Source organism: Stegostoma tigrinum, chromosome 31 (assembly GCF_030684315.1).
Source record: "Stegostoma tigrinum isolate sSteTig4 chromosome 31, sSteTig4.hap1, whole genome shotgun sequence".
In the NCBI taxonomy this organism is placed as follows: domain Eukaryota; kingdom Metazoa; phylum Chordata; class Chondrichthyes; order Orectolobiformes; family Stegostomatidae; genus Stegostoma; species Stegostoma tigrinum.
Window position 1 is genome coordinate 31,604,932 of NC_081384.1, and position 17,211 is coordinate 31,622,142.

Here is a 17,211-nt window from a genome sequence, read left to right on the forward strand (position 1 = left end):
TTACTCCTTAAAGCTCAAATGAAACATTTTCTTGATGCTTTATGGTTTCTGAGTTTGACTGTGTTGAGTGTTTAATTCTGGATAGGTTTGTGTCAATAAGTAATGAGAAATATATTGGAAATATTTCATTCAGTGACATTAGAAAGATTTGCATCCCCTCTACTCTCAGAGACATGCACTTTTTGAAATTGCCTATTTCAAGCTATCCTTTGTTCAAATAAATAATGAACCACATGCTGTGTAGTGCTATTCTTTCTCCTTTGTATAGAAAAGTTCAGACTGACATTTGTAACTCAGTTTGTCAGCATTTACAGGCCTTTCTGTCAAATGAAGCATCAGGCAATTTAAAAGATATTAAGTTGCCAGTTCATGTACTTTTCAAAGCTTGACTCCATAATACTTTAGAACATAGAACATAGAACAGTACAGCACAGAACAGGCCCTTCAGCCCACAATGTTGTGCCGACCACTGATCCTCATGTATGCACCCTCAAATTTCTGTGACCATATACATGTCCAGCAGTCTCTTAAATGACCCCAATGACCTTGCTTCCACAACTGCTGCTGGCAACGCATTCCATGCTCTTACAACTCTCTGCGTAAAGAACCTGCCTCTGACATCCCCTCTATACTTTCCACCAACCAGCTTAAAACTATGACCCTTCGTGCTAGCCATTTCTGCCCTGGGAAATAGTCTCTGGCTATCAACTCTATCTATGCCTCTCATTATCTTGTATACCTCAATTAGGTCCCCTCTCCTCCTCCTTTTCTCCAATGAAAAGAGACCGAGCTCAGTCAACCTCTCCATAAGATAAGCCCTCCAGTCCAGGCAGCATCCTGATAAACCTCCTCTGAACCCTCTCCAAAGCATCCACATCTTTCCTATAATAGGGCGCCCAGAACTGGACGCAGTATTCCAAGTGTGGTCTAACCAAAGTTTTATAGAGCTGCAACAAGATCTCACTACTCTTAAACTCAATCCCCCTGTTAATGAAAGCCAAAACACCATATGCTTTCTTAACAACCCTGTCCACTTGGGTGGCCATTTTAAGGGATCTATGTATCTGCACACCAAGATCCCTCTGTTCCTCCACGCTGCCAAGAATCCTATCCTTAATCCTGTACTCAGCTTTCAAATTCGACCTTCCAAAATGCATCACCTCGCATTTATCCAGGTTGAACTCCATCTGCCACCTCTCAGCCCATCTCTGCATCCTGTCAATGTCCCGCTGCAGCCTACAACAGCCCTCTACACTGTCAACGACACCTCCGACCTTTGTGTCGTCTGCAAACTTGCTGACCCATCCTTCAATTCCCTCGTCCAAGTCATTAATAAAAATTACAAACAGTAGAGGCCCAAGGACAGAGCCCTGTGGAACTCCACTCACCACTGACTTCCAGGCAGAATATTTTCCTTCTACTACCACTCGCTGTCTTCTGTTGGCCAGCCAATTCTGTATCCAAGCAGCTAAGTTCCCCTGTATCCCATTCCTCCTGACCTTCTGAATGAGCCTACCATGGGGAACCTTATCAAATGCCTTACTGAAGTCCATATACACCACATCCACAGCTCGACCCTCATCAACTTTTCTAGTCACATCCTCAAAAAACTCGATAAGGTTTGTAAGGCATGACCTACCCCTCACAAAGCCACAATTACTTTAATTTGCCATTTTTTCATTCTTGTGCATTCTGTTGAGTTACTAATTCCATTACATACACAATTTCTTCTTCTTTGGTTTACTACTTAATATATTTCCTATTCAACCCTATATCTTATACCTTACCTTTTATCAGGATGGTTTTCTGCCCCCTCTGCTCTAACTAATGGGGCAGCGTCTTTCCATCTAGATGCACTGATCAGAAACGAATTATCCACTCCCATTAGCCCATTCACACAGTCAAGTGGCAAAAGTCACTACTCTCTAACCTCCCATATTTTTTGTTGTTTTTATTTTTCTTGATCCTACACTTCGTAGCTAAAAGGTTTTGGATAGCTAGGATGCAATGGTGATTGAGGCAGACACCAAAAAATTCAATAAGTTTCAATATTAAATGAACTAATTTTACATTTGATATTACACACAAGCTTATTGGCTTTTGAAAATAATGCATGGCACTTGAGATCTCTTTGAACTCCAGTTTTATTCCCATAACTTGTGCTCAAAAGTATCACTCTCAAAAAAAGAAAAATTAGCGTGTTCAATGCCGAAGTTATTTGCAGATAATTGACATCCCCCACAACTTATCTAATTGTTCCTTTCAATGCTCAGGTGTAAAGAATGCAAGACTGTCTTCCACAAGGATTGCAAGGCTGGGGTCTTATCATGTCCCCGCTGTGTGCGCAAACAAAAATACCAGCAGAGCAAGATGAAGTATTAACTATTGATCTACATTGAAGACCACATACGTGGGAGAAGATGAACTTTGTGCTGTGTATGGATCTTTGAATTTCTGCCGCTTTCAAGGGCAACACAAACTCTTATCAGAAATGGTGCAATATAAACTGGTCTGCAACCCACTTCTGAAGGCAGAAGCTTTCACTTATTTCCTTTCAAGAGAACTTTATGTCTTATTGAGGTGGTGTGCAGCTTCTTTTCCTGAGAATAATGTAGGTTCAGTATGTTAGACACCGGTGCACTGCTAAGATGGGATTTGTTACTAAGGAAGTTGCTTGCAGCTGGATTTCAACTTCACACACTTAATATATTATGCTGTTAGAAAGTGTTTGACGTGTACAGTCTCATTTTCTTTTTTGTAATGCTTCAATCATTTTTAAATCCATACATATAGATTTGTTATAACATGTAAATTATATCAGCAATTTATGGATATTGAATGTACACCACATGTACAGTATGTGTACATACAGTATTCGTAGGTTAAAATCGCTGTAAAAAGATCTTGCTGCTTTGAATTGCACTTTGCAAACTAACCCTTGTAAATACACATTAAATATTTAAATTTCCACCAACATGGCGGGACGTCTGCTGTATATTAACACTTGTGCCAATGGGGCATGTGCACTTTTCTTGGTACATCTGACACTAATCAGAGATTTCATTTTTTCCTATTTTAAAAGATTAACTGTAATACAGATAGCAGATCTGCTTTTAAAGCATTTGACTTGAGAATGTTTAAGTTACTGGTCATTATCGTAATGATGCATTTGTGTAGCTGGATATATTTTAGTGCCGTTTCTGAAACATTCTGCATAAATATGGATAAGTTTAATATTACCTATCTGTAGTTTAAGAACTTATTTATTTCCAATGGGAGTTTATACTTGACTGTCAAAATTGGTCCAAAATGGTTGCAGAGGTGCTGAATTTGCAGGACCCTTTCATTCCTGATGTGTTTAAATTCATCAGCCCTGCAGAAACATCTATTCTACTGGCAGACAAATCCGGACTCGGTTCATCTTTAATAGGAAGGAAGAAAATCCAAAAGCAGCAGTTTTTTTAGAGCTGCAGTGTTTAATTTCACTGACGTAGATAACTTTACAAGAATCTAGATATTTCAAAAAATTCTGGATTTATACAGTGTGTTATAGGTTTGTAAGAGCATTACTTCTTGCGGTCTTCCAACTATGGACATAACAGCCATATAATAATCTTAAACTTTGTACTTTTCTTTTTGTATTATCAGCTTTTTGGCATACAGACTATGCTTTCATTCAATCAAAGATCATGACTAGATTTACTAAACAATCTCTGTAGACAAATTCTATTTTCTTAAGAACAGAATGTTGTCATTAAAGATTTGATTTTTAAATGTGCAAAGAATATTTGGACTCTTTTAAACCCAAACGTGTGACAATCTTGGCAACAAGATCAAACTAACTTTTTGGCAGGGTGTATTTCAGTGTAATCTGATTGTGTTCCCTCTACATATCATTACATAGGGTAGATGAGGTAGAAACAGGCCATTCAGCCCAACCAATCCAGTTTTGTATTCATTCTCCACTCCAGTATACTCCCAGCTTTATGTTGACTGAATCTACCATCGTCAACCATCTGTTCCTTTCGACCTTTCTAGAACTCAGGAAATCTGCAGCCCTCCAAACTCAGCACTGAGTTCAACAATTTTAGGGCCTGAACTCTCTGTCCCAGCCCCCTCCCCCACATAACCAGGCCTTGTTATCACATAACCTGGCCATTACATGCTACCTGTTGTTAACCACTAACAGTGTCCATTAACAACTATTCACCTCGCAGCCAGATTATCATCAACTCATTTGTCTGTCCAACTGTTCTTCTGTCTGAGGAAGGGTCACTGGACCTGAAATGTTAACTCTGATTTTTCCTTCACAGATGCTGCCAGTCCTGGGCTTTTCCAGTGACTTTTTGTTCCTGGTTTATAGCATCTAGTTCTTTCGGGTTTTTGTCTTTCTAGTTTCTCTGTAAATGTATCATTACTTTTTGTTTCAGGCATTCTACGTGATAGCATGTTCCATATTTTTACCACTCTCTCCTCTGTGCAAAAGCTTTTGCTGAATCCCCTGTTAGATTTATTGGTGATTTTACCCTAAAGGTCTTTACTTAGGCTCTCCCATGAAATAACCTGTTCTGTCCATTTCCACTCTCTCTCAAACTTCCATAAATTTTAAAATCCTCTTTGGATCATTTCCCAGCCCTCTTATTTTTGAAAAGATTCAGACTGTCAGTCCTTTCATGATATACAACATACACCTTGATATTTCTGGTGTCATCTTTGTAAATCACTTCAGTACTATCTGCCTGTAAGCCCTTTCTGTAATTTGATGAACACAACTGCACAATATTTTTAAAAAAAACAAAGCTCAATGTAGGTTTAGATAACTTCCCTGCTTTTCAATGCTATCCCTTGTGCTTGGTTTGTTTTTCTTAATGGCTTTGCTAACTTGTCGTGATCGATTACAGAATTGTCATTGCACAGAAGGAGGCCATTCCTGTAAGGAGGAAGGACAAGGATGGCAAGGTAAGTGACCCTCGGATAATGAAGGAGGTTGTGAATTTAGTCAAAAGGGAAAAAACAAGCATGTGTAAGGTTTAGGAAGCTAAAAACTGACAGGGCCCACAAGGAATAGAAGGAGAGCAGGCAAGAACCCCAGCAGGGAATTAGCAGAGCAAGAAGGGCAAAATGACTAGCAAATACGATTGAAGAGAATCCCAAGGCATTCTATAGATATGTTGAAAACAAGAGGATAACTAAGGAGAAGATAGGATCACTTGAGGATAAAGGGGGGAGCTTGTGCTTGGAGGCAGAGGAAGTGGGTGGAATCCTAAATGAGTACTTTGCATCAGTATTCACCCTCGCCACAATACTGAAACAAGCCTTACTGAAGTCGCAATCACGTGCAAGGTAACTGTAATCATGGTAATTTATCCTTCCTCATCATCTTAGCCAGTCTATAGTCTTTGACATGGTTGATTTCTTCACCCTGGCTGAATGCGCCTCATCGATTGGCCAAATGAGTAGGACTGCATTCACGTGATTGCATTCCTATCTGTCTAGTCACAGCCAGAGCTGCTTTTACTTCTCTTTCACCATTCGCTCTGCTTTCCCCAGCTCCGGTACTTTTTGTCATGACTCCGTGACTACTACTCTCAATGTCCTCAATCTCCCTGCCTTGGCACACATCTTAATCAACATTGTTCAAAATGAACGGAAATATCATTTCTATACTTCTCCCTGGTAACTTTGGTATCATGTGTGACTCCCCCAGATGCAATTCCAAACACAAATTTACTCCACCACCAAGAACAGATATTTCCACAACATCTCCCAATTTGGCCAGAGATAGTAAGAACCGCAGATGCTGGAGTCAGATAACAGTGTGGAACTGGAGGAACACAGCAGGCCAGGTAGCATCAGAGGAGCAGGAAAGTTGACATTTTCGTTTGAAGAGGAGCCCTGAAACGTCAGGGATGTGTAGATTAGGGGAGAAAGAGGTCTGGGTTGGATGCTCTGTGGTTCGGTGTGGACTTGTTGGGCTGAAGGGCCTGTTTCCACACTGTAGGGATTCTATGATTATAGTAAGTAACTACAATGTGGTGAGTAATTAGTTCCCTTTCTTGATCCTGTTTGCTAAGGAAAAAGCCTACCAGCAGAAATCGGAAGCTGATCACGTGAGAAGTTAGTCATCTCAAAGTATGGCCTGCACAAAATTGTTTAAATCTACATTGAAATTGTTTAGATTGAAAAGGAACACCAGTTTTCTTGAGCATGAACAGGCCCCACAAACAGCGAGGAGATAAATGACCAATTAAATGGTTTAAATCCCTTCATGTTGCTAGATGCCCCTGGTGGTATGTAGGGTTGTTATCTGGCTTGAATTTCAGCTGAATTTCAAACCTCTCAATCAGTTCATAATCATTACCAAAATTTCCACCTGTATTTTACCATCAAAAGCAGGGTCTTAGGTCTGGGGATCCATAGTCAGGACTTAAGCCCCTCCATCTTGTAGATCTCTTACAACCCTCACAAACATCCTTACAATCATCAACCTCCAACACTTCCTTACCTGGCCGCTTACCATAACATCCCACCATGTTTGATCTTATCTCTCACTGCAAAACCCTTTGAGTCATTTTATTATGTTAAATATGCTATATAAAATGCAAATTAAAATTAAAATTTGCTTTAAATATATGATACATAGTGGAATCAGATGAAGTAGATTAAAGAATGTTTAGTTAATTTGGGCAGATAAATTCTGTTTTGATCATTGTTACTGTTCATCAGAGATAAATAGTTGCTTTTACGATTGGCATTGGTTTTAGAAATTGCCAGAAATGGCTGATATCAGAATTTCAATGAATTCACTTGTGACAAATCTCAGTTCATTGACACAACCACTAAGTTACCAATACAATGAGCATTGCCACAGTAATTTCACATTTAATAAAATGCAGAAGTGTGCTAATAGGCTAGTTTAGAATATTATGTGCTTCGCTCATCAAAAATGGGTATATTGGCAATATTTTTTTCTAGGCAAATTGTTTACTACTTATGACTGGAATTGGGCATTGCTGGTAAATCCAGCAATGAGTTTTGAGAAGCGCTGATGAGCTGACTTCATAAACCATTACTAAGTACACCCACAGTGGAATTTAGAAGGAAATCCAGGTTTTGACTCAGTGACAGTGAAGGAATGGCAACATAATTCCAAATCAGGATGGTGAGTGGCTTGGATGGGAATGTACAGATGGTGGCTTTCCCTTGTCCCTGCTGCTGTTCATCTGGGTGTTAGATGTCATTTGGATTTTAAAGTTGTTGGAGGTGTAACACCTACAAGATGCACTGAACCTCCAATTTCTTTCACTCTGAAGCATTTAGAATTTAATACTGACTCCACTTCATGCAGAGTATCTCTGGGGGAATGAGGAAGGAAGATGCAGGGGTGCAGTGCCTCTCAATTAAGTTAAGGGCAGAGAAGGTCTAGAATGACTTCCCTGCTGGAGACCAATTGAGATCTGTAATTAGCCAGTTGATGGGAACTGAATACCAATACTGCTGGTATTGTAAGGCTGACATTACATGGGGAAGCTGCTCTGTAAAGATTGGTTCTCCTCCTGGATAATAGGGTTGGGAAAATCCTCCTGTTTGGGCACTGTCAGCCCATGAATGGTCCTCTGAATGGAAAGGCCTACCCTTTATGACAGAGACCACCCCTTGCCTCATCCTCTATAAAGAAATTGTCCCTGGCCTGGACTTGCTGAGTCTAACCAATTTTCCTTCATTACAGGGCTTCCTTTTATGGGGGCTGATTCTGGTCTGCTGCAGTGGCCACTATTTCTGGTGGTGTTACTGAAACTGAACAATTGTTGGTCCTCTAGCTGCTAACTCTTTTGGATTGGTGGGGGGGGGTGACCTCCATCCTGAAAGGATCACGAGCCAAGTTGCCATCTAGTGAATAGCCAGATGGAGACTTAGAAACAAATCCATCAGGATATACAAAATTTGTTGTTGGAGGATTGACGCCACTTTCTGCTCGTGGATGTGTCCATGCTAACCCAGCTGTACAATTCAGCCTGTTATCTCTATCTTTCTCTCCATAAATGCTGCTTGACTTGTTGAGTACTTCCAGAATATCCTGGGAGATAGCAAGAACTTCAGATGCTAGAGTCAGTGACAACACAGTGTGATGCTGGAAGAACAGAGGAGGTCAGGCAGCAGAGATAACAAGGTGTGGAGCTGGATCAACCCAGCAGCATCTTAGAAGCAGGGGGAAGCTGCTCTGTAAAGATTGGTTCTCCTCCTGGATAGTAGGGTTGGGAACATCCTCTTGTTTGGGCACTTTCAGCCCATGAATGGTCCTTTGAATGGAAAGGCCTGCCCTTTATGAAAGAGACCACCCCTTGCCTCATCCTTTATAACGAAATTGTCCTGATGTTTTGGGCCTAGACCTTTCTTCAGAAATGGGGGAGGGGAAGACAGTTCTGAAATAAATAGGGAGAGGGGGGGAGGTGGATCAAAGATGGATTGAGAAGATGATAGGTGGAGATGAGACAGACAAGTTAAAGAGGTGGGGATGGAGCCAGTAAAGGTGAGTGCAGGTGGGGAGGTAGGTGGAGATATGTCAGTCCAGAGAGGATGGACAGCTCAAGGGGGTGGGTTGAGGTGAGTAAGTAGGAAATGGGGGTGCGGCTTGAGGAGGGGGGGTGGACAGGTGAGAGGAAGAATAGGTTAGGGAGGCGGGGATGAACTGGGCTGGTTTTGGGATGTGGTAGGGGGAGCGGAGACTTGGGAGATTTTGAAGCTTGTGAAATCCACATTGATACCATTGGGCTGCAGGGTTCCCAAGCAGAATATGAGGTGCTTAAACTGTAACCTTCAGGTGGCATCGTTGTGGCACTGTAGGACGCCCAAGATAGACATGTCATCTGAGGAATGGGCAGCGGGGGGGGGGGTGGTCGAAATGGTTTGCGACTGGGAGGTGCAGTTGTTTATTGCAGACTGAGCGTAGGTGTTCTGCAAAGCGGTCCCCAAGCTTCTGCTTGGTTTTCCCAATGTAGAGGAGGCCACAACAGGTACAGTGGATGCAGTATACCACGTTAGCAGATGTGCAGGTGAACCTCTGCTTGATGTGGAAAGATGGGGGTGAGGGAAGAGGTGTGGGGGTAGGTGTAGCACTTCCTGCAGTTGCAGGGAAAAGTGCCAGGTGTGGTGGGGCTGGAGGGGAGTGTGGAGTGGACAAGGGAGTCATGGAGAGAGTGGTCCCTCTGGAAAGCAGACGAGTGGGGAGGGAAAAATGTGTCTGGTGGTGGGGTCAGATTGCAGATGGCGGAAGTGTCGGAGAATGGTGCATTGGATCCGGAGGTTGGTGGGGTGGTACGTGAGGACAAGGAGGATTTTTTTTTGGTTGTTACTGTGGGAACAGGGTGTGAGGGATGAGTGGTGGGAAATGTGGGAGACACGGGCGAGGGCATTTTTCTGAAGACAGGTCCTGACCCAAAACGTCACCTTTCCTGCTCCTCTGATGCTGCCTGACCTAGTATGCTCCTCCAGCTCCACACTGTGTTATCTCCAGAGTATCCTGTTTGTATTAAAGAATTATAATGTCTGTGTTTATTAGCTGTGAAGAGCTAATTTTTCAGAAATTATTTCCTGTTCCATGTGGCTGACTGGGGAGTTTCCTAACCTGTAGGACTGTCAATCAACATAAAAAATTGCCCAATAATCTCACCTCACTTTGCTTTCCATTGAAATAGAGCTGTAATGTTGTTTGAAGTGAGCTGGCTTTCTCAGCAATCGTTAGTTGAGTTGAGTTATTCCATTCCTATCTGTCCAAGTGGTTTAGACAGTTGAAGCATAGGGAGCTCTTTTAATACCCTGACCAACATTTCTCCCTTAACCAACACAACTGAACCACAGATTACCGATGAGTTGATCTATCTGCAGTTATTGGTATGGGCTACATTCTGACACAAAATGAGTCAGGAATAAATAGCCTAATAAATGTTTATTTTGAAACATAAAGTTTGTGAATTGATTCATGTACTTAAGAACATTAAAGAAGTAGATGCACATTATTTGTTTGAGTGAAAAAATAACATGCAAACACTGCACACGAAACTGTTCAAAATATTCATGTTAAATTGTTCTCTTTAACTGTAGTTTTGATAGCCGGTCTTGGCACCAATAACATCAGTCTGATGATCATGAGCATAGTAAGAACTGCCAAGGCAGTAGTACGAGATAGCACAGAGTAGAGCTGGAGGAGCACACCAGGCCAGGCAGCATCAGAGGAGCAGGAAAGTTGATGTTTGGGTCAGAAATGGGGGAGAGGGATGGGAGCTCTGAAAGAAAATAAAGAGGGGAGGGGTGGGGCTGGGGCTGGGGAAGGTAGGTGGGATGGTGACACGTGATTGCAAGTAGGCAGTAGTGGGGATTGGGCAGTGAGGTCGGAGGAACGGATAGGTAGGAGAAGATGGACAGGTTGTGTCAGGTCAAGGAAGTGGGGATGAGAGGGAAGTTTGGTCATGGTATGAGGCTGGGGCTGGGGAGATGTTTAGTTTGGTAAAGTCCACATTCAGGCCATTGGGCTGTAGGATCTCAAGGCAGAATATGAGGTGCAGCTGCTCCCGTTTCTGGGTGGTGTTATTGTGGCACGGGAGGACGCCTGGGGTGGGGGGGGAGGGGAAGAGAGTTGAAATGGTTCGTTTGTTGCAAATAGAATGCAGGTGCTCTACAAAGCGGTCTCCAAACCTCCGCTTCTAAAATGAAAGACTGAAGAATGACCTAATCAAAATTGTTAAAATTATGAAGTTATTTGATAGGAAAGACATGGAGAAAGTGTTTCCGCTTGGAAATTCCAAAATTAGGAGCCATAAGTGTACCATTGTCATGAATAAATCTAACAAAGAATTCAGACAAAACTGTCTTCCACAATGATAGATTAGAATGCAGAATTTGTTTCTCTGAAGTGCTTGTGGGGAATAACATAAATGGTTTTGTAAATGCAGACAGGTTTAGATGAAACAGGGAGGGGAATGGAATGTGATGAGTCAAAACATTCACACACACTATGGGCTGACTCGCTTGTTCCTTGTACATGTTATGTAATTAGTCATGTGATCTTGGCTAACATGACAGATCAGGTGCCATAGAGAAGCTTTCCACAACTACTAACATTTATTACAGTCAGTGGCAGACTGCAAACTGCTCAGCTATGAATAAGGTTGGGTTTGCTACGATGTCAGCCACAGTGAACAGCTGGTTGCTTAGGCTTGAAACTGAACTTAGCCACCCACATCTCAACTATCAGCACCCGCACGGGCCCAAGATATGCCTGCCTCTTTGTAGGATACGTGGAACAGCCCCTCTTCCACAGCTACGCTGGTCCCATACCCCACCTCCGTTCTATCAATGACTGTATCGGTGCCGCCTCGTGCTCCCACGAGAAGCTCGAACAGTTCATCCACTTCATCAACACCTTCCACCCAACCTTAAGTTCACCTGGACCATCTCTGATATCTCTTTCTCCTCCCTGGACCTCTCTGACTCCATCTGTGGTAAACACCTGGAAACTGATATCTATTTCAAGCCCACCGACTTCCACAGCTACCAATAATTTACCTCCTCTCACCCACCTTCCTGCAAGAATGCTATTTCCTATTCCCAATGCCTTTGCCTCCATCATATCTGCTCCCAAGATGAGGAATTTCACTCCTGGACATCCCAGATGTCCTTGTTTCTCAAGGGCGGTGATTTCCCCTTAACAGTGGTCAAGCCCTCAACCACAACTCTTGTGTTTCCCTTACCTCAGCCCTCACACCCCCTTCCCGCAATAACAAAAAGACAGAATCCCCCTTGTCCTCACGAATCACCCCAAGACCCTCCAGATTCAACACATCATTCCCTGCCACTTCCACCACCTGCAATTTGACCCCACTACCAAGGATATATTTCCCTCCCCACCCTTATCTAGCTTCCGGAGGGACCGCTCTCTTTATGACTCCCTCATCCGTTCCACACTCCCTACTAGCCTCACCACCGCTAGCACATTTCCATGCAACCGCAGTAGGTGCTACACCTGCCCCTACACCTCCCCCCTCACCTCCATCCCAGGCCCCAAGAAAACCTTCCATATTAAACAGATGTTCACCTGCACATCTGCTAATGTGGTATATTGTGACCACTGTTCACAATGTGGCCTCCTCTACATTGGAGAAACCAAGCGGAGGCTTGGAGACTGCTTTGTGGAGCACCTACATTTGGTTCATGACAAACAACTACACCTCCCAGTCGCGAAACTCTTCAACTCCCCCTCGCACTCCTTGGATGACATGCCCATCCTGGGCCTCCTCCAGTGCCACAACAATGCCACCCGAAGGCTGGACGAACAGCACCTCATATTCAGCCTAAGAACCCTGCAGCCAATGGTCTCAATGCAATCTGACCCCACTACCCAGGATATATACAAGCTTCAAAATCTCCCCACCACCAACTCATCCCAAGACCTGCCCTTCTTGACCCTGCCTCCTTGACCTGTCTGTCTTTTTTCCCACTTTGCGCTCCTCTCACCTTACTGACCAATCCCCACCCCACTTCCTCACCCCCCCCCCCCCCCCACCATTTATTTCAGAGCCTCCTTCCCTTCCCCCATTTCTGAAGAAGGGTCCAGACCTGAAACATCAGCTTTCCTGCTCCTCTGATGCTACCTGGCCTGCTGTGTTCCTCCAGCTTTACACCTTGTTATTTCAAGACACAGGAGGGAGATCTATTGTTATTTTATGGAAACCAAGACATCATGTTGCTTTTCACAATTAAAGTAATCCAATGCTTTTGCAATTTTGTCAGAAAGTATTTTATACCATAGTAACAAAAAGTATATAAATATGTATATTAGGTGTTCTTTAACATGAAGGAAGCATTGCGAAGTTTGGCCACGCAATGCTGAAGTCATCAAATAATTATTATAAAGATGGCTACAGTTGTCCCAATGCATCCATGAGGTTATATTCCAATTGTTTGCATTCACATCTCTAATCTTACTTCTTCCTTTGAACAATTGCTTGAATTCTTTTAAACTACAGTTTGAAAAGAATGGTTGTAATCATAAAATATTAACTGCCTGCTCGCACATATACTGAACTTAATACATCACTTGCAATATAATTTTGTTAGCTGTGCCAGAGAAACAAAAGCTGTCCCAATTTTTCCATGATGAGTATTGATGTGACTGGGGTGTCACATCTTTCTAATTATCATTTCATCCACAACTTGTGGTTTTCTGCATATGTTTTCCCTTCCCACTTGCAAACAAAGAGTCAGGGTTCATTTTGTGCTGTGCTATGATTAGTCACTTCTATTCAATTCCCTTTACCTCATCCTGTTTATGTTACCTGCACATTATCACTTGATAATATAGAGTGAATCAGTTTGCATATATGAACTGATACTCAGATTTGACTACTTTGCCACTTTTGATTATGTGGCTGTCTTAGTGCTGGCAGGCTGCCTTTCTAGCATCGAGTATGGATGAGCAAAAATGCCCCACAACTCAATATTCCCTTAACGGACATCATCTTATTTGCATATGTTAAAAACTCCACACCATTGTTCCTCTGCTGATCCTATTTCCTGTTTGAGATCAATTCAAAGCAATATTTTGCACAGCTGAGAGCTATACTTTAACTCCACAATTAGTTCATCACCAATACTGTATTTTTCTAGCTCCGAACCAACTCGCATCTTAGTCCCTACCATATCTCCAGTACCTCATCTACATTTTTTTGCTTAATATTTAAAGAATCCATGCCGCAGTCACTGACCTGCTACGCTTGCATCGATATCAGCTCATTAAATACTTTGTTGCTATAGCTCACGATGCAGTAAATCCCACTCAGCCTTTCTTAATCTTGAAAAGGATGCATTTTAAAATACTTACCTCACTTTGGTTGTATGTTACTAATTTTGCCTCATGATCACCCGCTGTGTTCCTCCTTGTAACCTCACATTGCCAGCTTTTTTTTCATGTTTCTATTTTATTGTGCAATATTAGGGCCATAGTTAAGAGTTTGAATTCAAGACAGACTGGCCAAGGAGAAGGCAAATCATGAAGTGTCTTCAAGTTTAAGCATCTGTAAAACTCTACTGCACGTTAGCATTGCATCCAACTATACATGGCAGTCAAAATCTACCAGGTTGTGGTCTTGTTTTTACATTAAGGGGTAGCATGGTGGCTCATTGGTTAGCACTGCAGCATCACCGTCTGAGGGACCTGGGTTTGATACCAGCCTCAGGTAACGGTCTGTGTAGAATTTGTATATTTTCCCCATGACTGCAAGGGTTTCTTCCTTTTGCTCTGGTTTCCACCCACAGTCCAAAGATGTGCTGGTTAAGTGGATTGGCCGTGCTAAATTACCCTGTAGGTGGGCTAGCCATGCGAAATGCCAGGTTACAGGATGGGTTACTATGGACCAAATGGTCTCCTTCCACAATGCAGGGATTCTATGAAAAGGTGTTATTTTTTGAACTCTATCATCTATGGTGATAGGTGGATAAGGAAAGTCTATGACTAAGTATAGAAACATTTGAGGTGAAGTTGGCAAGTGTTTTTTTTCTACTGGTTTCCTTTAGATAGTTATTCAATATGGTGGCCTTATACATTGGCCAGAATAAGTACTACTTGCTGCAGGATTGTATGGACTATTCATGACTTTGTGTATTCTTCTCAGTCAATAATGCTACGATGATTCATGGTGTTACTTCTTTGATAAAGGAGTAATGTTGTTGATCTATAGTGGTTGTTCCTCATATAAAGAAATTGTTCCATTGCTTTTGTGGGGGGCTCACCAATGTCAGCTTAGAAACTATATGGTTTCATGCCTACTGTGTTCTTCAGAATGTGCCACATATTTGAAAATCATCTCTTTTCTTATAATAATCAAATTGTCAGAGTAAGGTTGGATAGATTTGTCTTTGCTTATGTAGAGTTTTGGAACCATACCTGTGACATGTTTTTGTAGCAGCAGATTGCTTAGGATTTCACACTGTTGCATATATTTTTCAGATAGATATTTAGCTCCTCTAGTCAAATGTACTATTGTTACTCTGAATAGTCAACACTCTCTGTAAATGTTCTGAATTAAATAAAACTTTTGTCATTTCACGCTTCTTGAAAAATTTCCTAGTCTCTATATGCACTGTCGTTTGAACTTCTTTTCCTAGCGTTAGGTGCTCTTGATTGAAGAATTTCAGTGTTTAATTTACGTAAGAAATCAATGACGATGTTGTCACAAATGAACTCATTGCAAGTTTCCATAGTTGACTGATGCAGAAGTTATTAATGCAAGTTATTAATGAAGTTATCTACAGACTCTGCTGAGAGTCAGTATCTGCTATTGACGCTTTATTTTATCAGTCTTATTTGCTGTTGAACTGAAATATTAATCAAAAACTGTTAAGAGTTTGACAAAAGTAATTTGTTTTTCATTGTTGTGGTGGTTAAGTAACATACAATCTGATGTTCTTCCCATGTAGCAGAGAAAGGAGCTAATCAGGCCTTCCTCCTTATTCTTGATTGAAATTTCATCTTCACATAATCTGAAATTTCTCTCCTAAATTTACATCTATTTTCTGTTTCAAAGGTCATCATAAAGATCACTACTTAGACTACACTGTGTCATCTGACCTAACCCTCAGCTCGAACTCATGTTCAGTTCTGCTACAAAATCAGGAAGTGTTTTGACACACATTTCACAATGTCAACTTTACTCAAAAAAGCACTCAAATGGACTATCTTCTTGTTCTGAAGTTCCCTATGGCACTTTGGAACATCAAACTCTCAGTTGTGAAGTAGCATGTAAGATCACCCTAGTTTACTTAATTCTCTACTTCGTTCACACTAGATTGGGAAGTGCAAAGTGGAGAAAAAAGCATGACAAAGAATGCAGATTTATAACCAATTACACTCCTTTTGAAACTGCAATGCACGAGTGAGGCAGCACTGTGCCCCCAGGGTTTCTGTGTTTCAGAAAAGGTAACAAAACCTTGATAATAAACTGTGAAGCTGGATGAACTCAGCAGGCCAAACAGCATCTCAGGAGCACAAAAGCTGACATTTCGGGCCTAGACCCTGCATCAGAGAGGGGGGATGGGGTGAGGGTTCTGGAATAAATAGGGAGAGAGGGGGAGGCAGACCGAAGATGGAGAGGAGAGTATAGGTGCGGAGGTAGGGAGGGGATAGGTCAGTCCAGGGAAGACGGACAGGTCAAGGAGGTGGGATGAGGTTAGTAGGTAGGAAATGGAGGTGCGGCTTGGGGTGGGAGGAAGGGATGGGTGACAGGAAGAACAGGTTAGGGAGGCAGAGACAGGCTGGACTGGTTTTAGGATGCAGTGGGGGGTGGAGGGGAAGAGCTGGGCTGGTTGTGTGGTGCAGTCGGGGGAGGGGACGAACTGGGCTGGTTTTGGGATGCGGTGGGGCAAGGGGAGATTTTGAAGCTGGTGAAGTCCACATTGATACCATTGGGCTGCAGGGTTCCCAAGCGGAATATGAGTTACTGTTCCTGCAACCTTCGGGTGGCATCATTGTGGCAGTGCAGGAGGCCCATGATGGACGTGTCATCTAAAGAATGGGAGGGGGAGTTGAAATCATTCGCGACTGGGAGGTGCAGTTGTTTATTGCGAACCGAGCAGAGGTGTTCTGCAAAGCGGTCCCCAAGCCTCCGCTTGGTTTCCCCAATGTAGAGGAAGCCACACCGGGTACAATGGATACAATATACCACATTGGCAGGTGTGCAGGTGAACCTCTGCTTAATATGGAAAGTCATCTTGGGACCTGGGATAGGGGTGAGGGCGGAGGTGTGGGGCAAGTTTAGCACTTCCTGCGGTTGCAGGGGAAGGTGCCGGGTGTGGTGGGGTTGGAGGGCAGTGTGGGGCGGACAAGGGAGTCACGGAGAGAGTGGTCTCTCCAGAAAGCAGACAAGGGTGGGGATGAAAAAATGTCTTGGGTGGTGGGGTCGGATTGTAGATGGCGGAAGTGTCGGAGGATGATGCGTTGTATCCGGAGGTTGGTGGGGTGGTGTGTGAGAACGAGGAGGATCCTCTTTGGGCGGTTGTGGCAGGGGCGGGGTGTGAGGGATGTGTTGTGGGAAATGCGGGAGACACAGTCAAGGGTGTTCTCGACCACTGTGGGGTGGAAAGTTGCGGTCCTTGAAGAATTTGGAAATCTGGGATGTGCGGGAATGGAATGCCTCATCATGGGAGGAATTGGGAATAAGG

The 17,211-nt window shown here is 42.9% G+C and overlaps 1 protein-coding gene across 2 annotated transcripts in view; it reads left to right on the plus strand.

Moving 5' to 3' along the window:
* plekhm1 (pleckstrin homology domain containing, family M (with RUN domain) member 1) overlaps positions 1 to 3,756 on the plus strand; it is a 53,847-nt gene extending 50,091 nt beyond the window's left edge. For both annotated transcript variants that reach the window (XM_048560859.2, XM_048560860.2), the window contains exon 12: positions 2,274 to 3,756. In XM_048560859.2, coding sequence (XP_048416816.1) covers positions 2,274 to 2,382 — 109 coding nt within the window. In that variant the 3' untranslated portion in view covers positions 2,383 to 3,756. The remainder of the gene's footprint in view (positions 1 to 2,273) is intronic.
* Positions 3,757 to 17,211: the final 13,455 nt, after the last annotated feature.